General features: G+C 40.4%; 2 protein-coding genes across 3 annotated transcripts in view; one reads left to right on the top strand and one right to left on the bottom strand.

Moving 5' to 3' along the window:
- The window catches only part of nectin1a (nectin cell adhesion molecule 1a), a 25,832-nt gene extending 19,320 nt beyond the window's left edge, over nt 1-6,512 (bottom strand). The window contains exon 1 of the mRNA XM_005754879.1: nt 6,101-6,512. Within this exon, the coding sequence (XP_005754936.1) occupies nt 6,101-6,158 (58 nt within the window). The 5' untranslated portion in view covers nt 6,159-6,512. The remainder of the gene's footprint in view (nt 1-6,100) is intronic.
- A 2,827-nt stretch (nt 6,513-9,339) lies between these two features.
- On the top strand, nt 9,340-11,149 carry LOC102208889 (thy-1 membrane glycoprotein). 2 transcript variants are annotated; one of them, XM_005754878.2, is made up of 4 exons: nt 9,340-9,527; nt 10,084-10,140; nt 10,250-10,576; nt 10,684-11,149. In XM_005754878.2, exons 2-4 carry the CDS (start codon nt 10,104-10,106, stop codon nt 10,779-10,781), a joined length of 462 nt encoding a protein of 153 aa, XP_005754935.1. In that variant the 5' UTR covers nt 9,340-9,527; nt 10,084-10,103; the 3' UTR covers nt 10,782-11,149. The 2 variants fall into 2 exon arrangements, with proteins under 2 accessions (XP_005754935.1, XP_013763433.1); XM_013907979.1 differs by having other exon boundaries at nt 9,342-9,527; nt 10,052-10,140.
- The last annotated feature ends 200 nt before the right edge of the window (nt 11,150-11,349 follow it).

Below are 11,349 nucleotides of genomic sequence, written 5' to 3'. Positions count from 1 at the left end.
CTGAAGCATTCTTCTTGTTCTAAATATGGAAATATGTAATATTTCAGCCATCACCTCCTATTCAATTTTAACAAAGTGTTGCCAGTGAATGCAAGCTATTTCCCCGAAAACATATTGAATCAAGGTAAACACAGCTGGTGTAAGATGAACATCAGAAATAAAGAAGCTGTGTGTTTGCAGAATGAAATATCTGTATCACTATGATACAACACTGGCTGTCCAGTTTTTAGGTAAATGAAAAAAATCATTATTAGAACTGCTGTTTCTTTGATTTACTGTTGACAAGAATTTGATCATGACAATATTAAGAATGTGTCTACGACAGCCCTTAATTTTTATTTAATTTTTTTTGTGGCCTGACAGCACGACAAGAATAAGTACAGGTTATGGAGTACATTTACTTCATGTAATTCTATGATATAGCACCTCAGAAAGGTAACAATGGAGCATTTGTCTTCAAAAAGCTTTGACTTGAGTCAAAGCTTTTTAAAAGTAACAAATAACAGCTTGTCGCAAAAAAAAAATGCCACTAATGGCTAAAGAATTATAAACAAATATGTAAATGGCATTTAAAAGGATCCTAAAGTGACTCACTAATGCCACAGCATTTATCTTTTGTTGTGCTCAATCATATGTTAGCGCTTTAAACTCACACTTAAAACTTTGAAAAAGCCTGCAAAATCATGAAGAATGAAATGTGTGGTGACATTTATGTGAGCCAGACAGTTCAGGAAATATACTGTACCATAACTACCAGAGGGGCTGGGAAGCCAGCTATATAAGCCAGGAAAACTCTTGCACCCTGTTTCCAGTCATTATGCTAAGGTATGCTAAATACATTTAGGACTGGAAACGAATGTGGCAGCGGAAACACATTTCAGGTAGCTGTGACAAGAAATTATTCATGCCAAAGATAACAAGGAGTCTTTGCCTTAACTATACACTGCTTAACACATTTATTAGACCAACTGTCAAAAAAACAAACAAATATTTTAGAAATCTGTCACAAACTTGACTTTTAAGAAAGCCGAATTATGAATAAAGCACTTGCTAATACCTTAATAACACTTAATGGTGTGACATTATTATAAAGTTTTACCCAGTAATTCTATTTTAGCATTAAAAATATAATTTTGATTAAAGAGGTTGTGCATACTGGTAGGTTAACCTGTGGCATATACACTGGTGGTGGTGCCATGAAAAAGCCTGTGTCATGCCTGTGTGTAGGCAGGCAGGAAGAGAGGACCCAAAATGCAGGACTCACTGAGGCGGAAGTAACTCAAAACACAGCTTTATTGCTGGTAAGAAGCAGAACAGAAAAACACTAACTAAACTGGAAGAACAGAATAACTAGGCAGACAGGCAGGCAGGCTGGCTGGCTGGCTGGCTGGCTGGCTGGCAAACGGAACACACAGAGGAAGCGAGGGTGAACAGACGTTAACGATGCGACACCGAGTAGGGGAAGACACAGACACTAAATACAAGAGGTGAACGGAGCGAAGAGGAAACAGCTGGGAGACACGGCTGACGCTGATTACACTGACGAGACAGGGAGAGCACAAAGCTGAACGCACTGACATAGGACACAGACCTACAAAATAAAACAGGAAGCACACGACAGACAGAGACACAGACTCGTAAACAGGCATAATGATGTCATGGACAGACAGAGGGACATACGGGCAGAGAAGACTAAGCACAGGCAACCTAAACCAAACATGAGGGCAAGATAACAAAACCTAAACCAGAAATAATCATCATCGTCATCATCAACATCATCATCATCGGATAACTAAATAATCAGAATATAATTATAATCAAAACAGTATCACCAGAGAATAAGAACTAATCCATAATGCAAAAATAAACCAAAACATAAGAAACTCAAAATACTGGGTCGAACCAACATATAGTTTGCAGCTCCATGCATGAAAATGACTCCTTTTAGAGAAAAGGTTCCTGACCCCACAGATCTGCTTAATGTACCTATTATTCCTGCTTCTAACCCCAAAGATGTCGAGCAGTGAGTTTTAACCTGCTGCTTATCCCACCGCTTAAGATTTGCTCTTGCAGTTCACTTAACCGGGCAATTTTCTTTCACTGTTAATCAGATCTGGTTAATATGAGACAACACGGTGAGTAACACTGAAAAGTGTAATTGTAACTTCATCCATGGCGTGACCCACTTTCACTTATGTGGGATTTTTTTTTAACACACACACCTCCCATTGATAGCACCCCCTACTGAGCTGAGCAGCTGAGCTCATTATGGGCTTAAGGTAAGAACCGATAGACCAACTTGACACACACACACACACACACACACACACACACCACACTCATATCTCATTTGCCCTACATCTCTCCCACGTTCCTCTTTCCTATTGCGTCCATTCACATTCTTCCATTGTTTAGAGTATGGGAAATGACCTCACAGCTCCACATGGCAATACTCCATAAACAGCACTGCATGGGCAACAGAAGAGCATGGGAAAAGCACAAAACAATAGCAATATTGTTTCACACTTGAATGTGCAACGTGCAGCCAGACCATGCTGGACCTTTCCCTCGCATCCTGAGTGGATATCCCCATCTTTCTGCGCCATTACGTGAGAGGCTAATTTGAACATTTTCTTGTATGTGTGACAATTCAAAATAGAGGTGCCTGCAGGTGTTGTAGAAGGCTTTTAAAAAATAAGGAAGAAAGGAAGAGTATTATCACGATCAATCTCTTAATTAACAGTTCAAGCATGAGTTTTATTATTGTACAAGTTGTTGCTGTAATTACTTTAAGTTCCTGTAAAAATGCTGATCTCTGTTTTCTTTAGAGCTGCCTTTTTTTCCCCGTTGTTCCCTTGTCACAAGGGGTCGCCCAAACGGGTCGCTCTCCATGTTTGATCTGACAGCAGTTTAAACCGGACGCCCTTCCTGACACAACCCCAAAGGGGATTTGTGTCTCCGGCTGGAAGTGACCCACCAACCTTTTGTAAGCAACCAGTAAAATACAGCCCTAAAGAGATTGCTAATTATTGAAACTCTAATTAAAACAACTCCTAAAGTCTGTCTAAAACCACAAAACCAATGAAAAACAATGACCTAATGTGACAATACATTAAATTTAAAGTACCTCTGCAGCAACCAGTAGCCATAAATCTGTAGTTATGGTAGCAGTAAATTATTTTACAATTTTGGTCAAGTTAAACATTCAATTGCAGTTAAACAACTTTCTGACTTATGGTTAACTCATGAAATGATCTCTGTGAATGACTGGTTCACAGAGATCAAACTCAATACCAAAGAGATAAAGTAACTACAAACATGTGTCTGAGAGTTTAAAAAAAACTCAGACTGATCTCATCACCTGCCGTGGTTCTGTTAATAAAGATTTCTGCAGTAAACTGCAGTGTTTTGCTACCCAGAAGAAAAAAACTGACCTGATGTGACAGAGGAAGAGGACAGATTAGCAGTTTAATCTTTAGGCCATCAAATCTGTGATTGATCGGGGATTATACACTCTATTTGTGTCTCTTTTTTATTATTGTATATTCACATTGTAAAATCATTTGACTGATTAAACTGGCAAAAGAGGAAAACCAAACTATTTCCCTCTCTCTTTTTGGGGGTTTGACTGACACTAAGTCCATTTTTTATGCCAAAATTTACTATAAAAAGTTCAAAATTTCAAGTCAATCAGATATTAAAAAACTAATATAGTGAGACTTTTAAAGAGGCCCTCTTTAAAAGGTAGAGTGCTCATGCACAAAAACACACAACACTCACACCGAAGCCTGCCTTGTGCATACTACAGGTGGCCTGACAGTAACATATATGATATGATATATGCCACTATATGTAAATTCACACAGCAGCACCAACAAAAAGGTTGCACAGCATCAAACTGACTTGTAGACCTCCATTTACTCCATTTACTAAACTGTGTGAGCTCCAGCCCATTTCTGTCTAATATGAAATGAAAAAAAACCAACTTCTCTTTAATTTCCCCCCAGATCGATTATAAGCTCTCATTGTGTTTGTTTGGAATTTGTGTGCACGTGTGTTTGTGCGCGTGTAATACACACCCACACATGTTTGTGTCTATGCGAGTGTGTAATCCCTGTGGCAGCGCAGGAACGTGGAGAGTACGCTTGGCCGGTGTTCAGCCGGCAGTTCATGAAGGATTATGATGGCTGCTGCATCTGTGTTTGAGACATGAAAGGAGAACACAGAGCCAAGAGGGGGAGGTAGATGCTGAGAAATGAGGAAAATATCTGTGAAGGAAGAGCAAATGTTTGAGAGACGATGGGGGACGGCGGGGGGGAGCCGTAATATTTGCAGACTCTAATGAGAAAGGGGTACACAGAAGAGAAAGGAAAAAAAACTGGAGGGAACAGACGGGCTGTGTGTTTGTGATGGATTATTTTTGTGGGGTAGCGTCTGTGTGTTCCAGCTGTGGACAGTGGATTATGCTAGAATTCATGAGGATGTCTATTTGTTGGTCTCACTCAGCCTTTTTTTGTGTCAGTCCGCAGACACGGATTTCAAACTTTTATATTCCAAAAGGGGGGGACAGTGTGGCGACAGCACTCACATCAGCCTGGTGACACCCTACACCATCTGACAGACCTGCAGAGGTGCTCTGAGTCTGCATGAGCCCAGAGAAAAGACAGATACACTGCAGCAACAGTCAGCCGGCTGGGACTTGGCAGCAATCAACTTGTTACACCCTTCTGCTCCCTGCTCTAATCCACAGCTCTGGCCTTTAGCATGACAATCCTGCACACATGCACCAGCCTCATACTCACTAATAACACATGTATGCACACAGGCACACTACTGCTCAGCCCACACAGGAGTTGGGGGTTTTATCACCGAACGAGCGAAAAAAGCAATCACAGCAGATGTCCGAGCAGCTCAGCGTCCATATGCAGCCACAATAGCTTTTGCCATTATGCAATATATATACCTCGGTCCCACCCACCCACCCTCTGCTTCAATATTACAAGACCACAACTCTTATGACAGCTGTATGTTTGGCCCTGGCTTAGTGTGATTACACCGCTGCACCTGTTACAGTAAAGCAAGAGTTACTCCATTCATCCAAACACATACACACATTTATATGTGGCACACTTTCTCCGCTGGCACCTGTGTTTTTAGTGTGATTGCAGCAGCGCACCTGCTGACATTGTGTACGACTTCCTGTGGAGTTGATCACTGCTGATTGTAGTTTGACAGATGAAAAGACTTAAACGGGCAGATGAGAGTGGAGTTTCAGGCTGTGAACGTGTCAATCACAGTGGGGAAAAAAAGATCCGGGGTGCAACAAATATGTCTAGATTATTTCTGCCTTTAATGCAACATGCAAACTCTTTATGATGCTATAATTAATGGTAATGGGTATTAATATATCCACCTGGTTTATACGCATACAAAAATGCACTAATATTTAGCAGAAGTAATAACCATCCACAACCTGGCAACCCAAAATAAGAGTGCATTAATAAAACAACAGAGATGTGTTAATTCTCTGTTTTATAAAGGGTTTATAAATATCATAAAGCTCTGAAAATCATGTTAGTTCTCTATCTTTTGGGTTAACCTGTTTATATTAAATGAGTTTGTTTTTTTGACTTCATCCCATTCACTGGGATCGCCATAGAGCGGAGAAATCATGATTTTCACCTGGAGTTGGGCAGATCAATCCAAAAATCGGCAGTATCGAAACCAATGCTAGTATTGGTACTGAATTGATATTAGCATGATCAGTCCAGTACTTCATGAACCCTTTTATGTTGACTGTGATGTACATGAACCTGAAATGTGTGCTTTTATGCTGTTAACTAATTATCGTGGAAAGTAAAAATCACAGTGATTTAGTAGTCATTAAACTGTGTTCAGAATTAGCAAATTGACATTGATTCATCTCTTAAATTACAGCTGCCTCTACAGGTTCAAAGTATCGGTTTTGGTGTTGGCAATACAGGTAGCGGATCGACATCAAAATTCGCATTATCACACAGCACTTCTTTCACCTGGTTGAGCAGAACCGGGCTCACATTAACATTAATTAACGGGCTTTTGTAAAAGCAGAGTAGCTCACCTGGATTAAAACAAGCTGTTATCAGGAATATCCACACTCCAGCCTTTTCCATGCCCATGCCACCCTTGCCAGCGTCTGGCTGTGGCTATTAAATTCCCTCTGTTAACTTGTTTTACGCCTCCTGCCTCCCAGACAGCAGTAGGTTCGACTTCAGGAGCGTCTGTCTGAGTCCAGTCATGTATCCGAGCAAACAGCAGCGCACACTTCTGATTCACACACTGTTATCCTGAAAAAAGAAAACGATTTCTCAAACTTGCTCCGCACCTTTGGTCACTTTTCCTTTCTCTGCCCCCCTCTTCTAATTGAGGCTGTGACTGCGAGCGGAGCTGCGGCGTCTCTGTCCGACCGAGGCTTGGCGGGGATAAAGCAGCTTAACGCGTGGGCAGATTATTTCCGAGAGAGCCTACCCCCAGTCCCGCCTGACAGATATCTGCCACTGTGTGAGGGCTGAGCAGCGTAAACTGTTAGTGTGTACATCCTATTTTAAATGAGCACTCTCAGTTGACGCAATTAAGCGCTCGGACAGAAGCAGAGCTTCAGCAATTGTGGTCCGGGGGGACTTACCCCTGCCAACCTTCCTTTAACAGTGAGCTGAAACCTCACACATTAATACAGCCACAGTTACATTTGTGGTCTATACTGTATGCTACCTTTTGAATTAAGCAATCAGTTAATAATAATGGAGCCTAGGTTTTGCAGGAAAAAAATGTTCCAACTGATTAGTGCTGTCTCTTTATTTTACTTTATATTTTCCTGTATGTATATAAATATATATTTATATTTTAAGAAGGCAGACTTCTTCTAAAGTCTTTCTTCTTTTTCACCCATTTTAATCCAGTCCGTGTACTGTACAATGAATCGTTCAACCATACAAAAGCACCTAACTCAGGGGATGAACCAGCGTTGTGTCCACACATAACAGGCAACTTAGCAAAGAACCAACTTTATGCATTTTGTTACTAACTGTCTGTCAAAAACACATCATTTGTTTCTCATTTCTTTAGTCAAGTCTACAAAAAAATGCCAAGATATCACAGTTTAACAGACACAAAATTGTATTTTCATATCAATAAGTTTAGACGAGCTATTAGCCAAAAACTTGGTACATCTCAACATGCAACGTGTCCTTACAAATTGGATGCATCTGGACCTTAAGCAGATCCATTTTCTGTTCACTGAAGCCTCGTCAGAAATGATCTTAAGGCAACTGTCAAGAAATCATTCTTAAAGAAGGGAAACAGGGAGAAAAAACAGGTGTGCTAAGTTCCACAAGGACTTATCTGAAAATCAGTGGTAGCAGGTCTTATTGAGTGATTAATCCAAATGTGAAACTCTCAGTTTTAATCATCATCAGTTACTGAGGAGGTCAGGAGGGAGGTACAACAGTGAATGTCTGCAGCCATCTGTAAAGCATAGTGGAGACTCTGTCATTGTTTGAGTCTGGATGTAGTGTTGGATATCATGTCAAAATTGGTGGAATTATCCATGTACAAAAGTACTCCTAGAGTTTGTGGGATCATCTTGACAGAGAAGACGACAAAAGGAACCAAATATCCAAAGAAGCTTTGAGAATGTGAGAATGTGAAAGACTAAATGACTCAATAGTTTCCTGTCATATGCGAATATGCTGAAATACCCATCCCTGCATTATAGAAAATGACATAAACTAATTTTAACAAATTTTATTTAATGATAACATTAATTGTATGAACGAGTCTGCATCACGGTGAAATGATTACAAAATGAAGTATTAAACCCTTGCCTGTATGTCCAGGGTGACTGCTGCAGAGGGCAGCTCCAGAAAGGCACCCGAAATTGAATCTACAACATTACAGCATATAAGGAAGCAAGACTGAGAATGCAATTGAAAATTTAAGGGAAAGAGGCAGCACTGTTCTGTGAGGTCAATGCTTTCAGCTCATGCAGCTGTAAGTGGACTATAGCTATAGTATGAATTTTAATAAACTGCCAGTGTTATCATCTGAGCAACAAGCAACCTGTCCAGATGTGTTCTTACAGCCTGGGAACTGCACAATCCCATGTGATCATGAAAACAGGCGAAGAGAGTAAAAAAGTATTGAAAAAAAAAGTTCATATTAGAAGTTTGATTAGAAGTTTCCTTATGTTTTTACTCTCTGAATATCAGCCTGTGGATGATGCAGATGGCTTCCATATTGTCATTTTTACACAGTACTTTTGATATTTGATATGTACACAGATGATTAAATGAACATGGGAACCAACATGTAAACGACTGAGGACACCCACACTTAAAGAGTTATGTTTCACATTGTGTATTTGTTCACGTTTTGTGTAACCTTGGGATCATTTTACATCTCTTTAAACTTATTTTTGTACTCTAATATTAGTTTGATGTCTTCGTAGTTACTTTGTTACTTGCTTTTAATTGCTTTCCATCTCTGCTCATTTTGCATCACAGTTTTTGTCTCACTTCGGTTATTCTGTATCTGTAACAAATCTTTGTAGCTTTGTGGTCATTTGCACCTATTTTTTTTGTCCCACTTTTATCACTTTTTGTTTCATTTGGATCATTTTTACTCTTTTCTTTGTTGTTTTGTGTGTTTTGCCAGTGTTTTGTATGACATTATGTGTCTAATATCAGTTGTTTTACATTTCTTTGTAGCCACTTTGTGGCAATTTAATATAGCGTGCCCAGCAGGGCCCTTCACAAATCAGTCTCTATATCAGTCCATATACAGGAAACCCAGCACAGTCACGTTAGAAGCGCACTATATAAAATCTGCATCAGTCTGTGCAATTCCTTGAATTGGCCTCTGGATGGAGACCCTGAGTCACTGTAACTGGTGCTAGAAATTTCTAGCCTGTGTGTGTGTGTGTGTGTGTGTGTGTGTGTGTGTGTGTGTGTGTGTGTGTGTGTGTGTGTTCTCTCTATACTGCAAAATAATTTGTGTCGTACCTCTGATCAGTACAGTAAGGTTATAGTCATATTCTTGTTACATAAAACGCATTAAAATAATTATTCATCATGTTGAAAGTCATTAATGTTGCAGAAGAGTAAATCAGACAGAGAGTACAAGATAACAAAATGAAGGACAAATTGGGAGGAGAGGACTCAGAATGTACGAGAAAAGTGAGATGACCGGAGGAGGAGACTCACTGTCCTCACACTGTGCTGGTAAAAATGATGACTGAGTTTTTCCTTTCCATGCACAGACAGCCTGCCCACTGATGTCCTTCGTCAGGCACTGCAGAGGAGAAAGACGAATCAGCACTCTCTCTTCAACCATCATCCCTCCCACTCTCCCTCCACATTTCTGTGCTGCTCCATCTCTTCTCAGACTTGTCGGGCTTTGCAGTGCAGCACATTGAGGTGACCTCCTGCAGCTCCACAGCCAGACGAGACCACGCAGGAAGAAGCTGCTGCATCATTCAGCCTTGGCAGGAGGTAAGACCCCAAGAAGATGTTCATCTGCACCTTCGGGGACTATATGTGAGGACTGGGTCACTGGATGGTACTAGATGAGCAAGACTGTGGAAACATCCAGATTATGATAGCAGGCAAAAGCTGCGAGCAGAGATAAACAGGCTTTAACCTTTAAGATTAAAATGATAATGCTTGTGATAATGATAAATGTGAAGTGTTTCAATGTAATTGGAAAGGCATGAGAAACAGTTTAGCTAAACAAACCAGGGAAAACCAGAACCGTGTCATCCTCTTTTTATTCTGCATCATCATTAGATTTTGCCACAGGTGGATCAAGTTGTGGATGTAGGCAGAGGACAGAGCATTTTAACCTTGTTTTGTTTTTGTTTTTTAAATCAAAATCCATACTAGAAATATTGTTATGACCTCACCCAACCTGACCTCATATGTTCCCAGAGAGCCCAACCCACAGAGATCATAATACAATTTGATGCGTCACTGCAAGCTTGTTTACAATTTATGTGTTGCTCTTTCTTTGTCCTCAGGTTTCCTCTTTCTTCTTCTTTTTTGTTTAAAGGTGGATGGGACTTTTTCAGCATGCTTAAGTCTCTATTTGTATATGGAGTGTTGGGAGGTGAGAAACATTTTTAGGAAATATTACTGTCGAGGAGGGAAAAAAGCACTTGAATGCTTAGCTTTGAAACTGCTTCACAAAGTATGTAATTTTGTGTTTTTTGTCCCAGTGATGCTCATTCCAGTAAAATCTAAGCGTATGACCGTGTGCGTGGAAGATGATGAGGAACTGAGAGTAGACTGTCTGATCGAGCCCAAGCCTAATAAAATCAACACCTATCAGTTCTCGTGGTCTATCGGACCCAGGCAGGAGACCATTAACACCAATGTGTCCGGTGAATCAGCAAATAACTTGTTCAAAGACAAAAGCAGAGTGGAGGAGCTGGAGCCCGTCGGCTACAGAATGACGCTGTCCGACTTCAGAGATAAACTCTCAGACAACACCACCTTCCTGTGCAAAATATCTGGGCAGGGTGAAAACATCACTGTTCAGAAGGGTAAGTGTACTGGCAAGTGCGCCTGTATGGGTGGATCTGAAGCAGTGGGCATGAGGGGAAGACAAATATTAAGAGGTCTGTGTGAACCCACTTTTCTTCTTTGGCAGATAATATTCTCAGCTGCTCAGCTGTAAGCCTGCTTCTGAAGAACTCCTGGTCATGGATGGTCTACCTGCTGCTTTTCTACTATCATACACACAGCTAAGAAAGCTATTTTACAGAAAACATACAGGCTAGTGCACGAGCACACACATCTAACCCATCTCTGCTTTTTGTCTACGTCCACAAACATCCCTTGCATAAAAAACGCTGAACAACATGCTGCACAGATGTAACCGTCTCTCTCTGTCTAATCTTTTCTTCCAAGAAGCACTGAAACAATATTGGAATGTTTCCGGTAATAATGATGACTCAGATATGGTCCAACATAAATATTTAGCGATTTGCTATTTGTATGCATAAACACAACTGTACTCTGGGTAAATATTACTATTATTGTAAATATTACTTTGGAAGATGCTGCATTTGTTTCCTGTGTTTTCAATAAAGATACAACTTAAAACCTGATTCTAATTTACTGTGAAGTCAGAGCTCACTGGACTGAGATAGAGTTTGAGATGAAGAAAATGGAACATGTGTGTGTGTGTGTGTGTGTGTGGGGGGGGGGGGGTTCTAATTATAAAATCAGTCTTACCTTCATCTTGACACTAAATAATGATTTAAAGGGGTCATGTCTTGGCATGATTTAAAAAGAAAAAAAAACCCTCAAGTGG

Source organism: Pundamilia nyererei, unplaced genomic scaffold, assembly GCF_000239375.1.
Source record: "Pundamilia nyererei isolate P.nyererei 1_Seehausen unplaced genomic scaffold, PunNye1.0 scaffold00719, whole genome shotgun sequence".
NCBI classification, from domain to species: Eukaryota; Metazoa; Chordata; class Actinopteri; order Cichliformes; family Cichlidae; genus Pundamilia; species Pundamilia nyererei.
This window is presented reverse-complemented; position numbering and strand designations above follow the sequence as displayed.

Bases quoted from the DNA above. Each gene is read 5' to 3' on its own strand.
- LOC102208889 (XM_005754878.2), top strand. From the start codon at position 10,104: ATGCTTAAGTCTCTATTTGTATATGGAGTGTTGGGAG. The intron at 10,141-10,249 runs GTGAGAAACATT...TTTTTGTCCCAG, and splicing joins TGTATATGGAGTGTTGGGAG to TGATGCTCATTCCAGTAAAA. The intron at 10,577-10,683 runs GTAAGTGTACTG...CTTCTTTGGCAG, and splicing joins AAACATCACTGTTCAGAAGG to ATAATATTCTCAGCTGCTCA.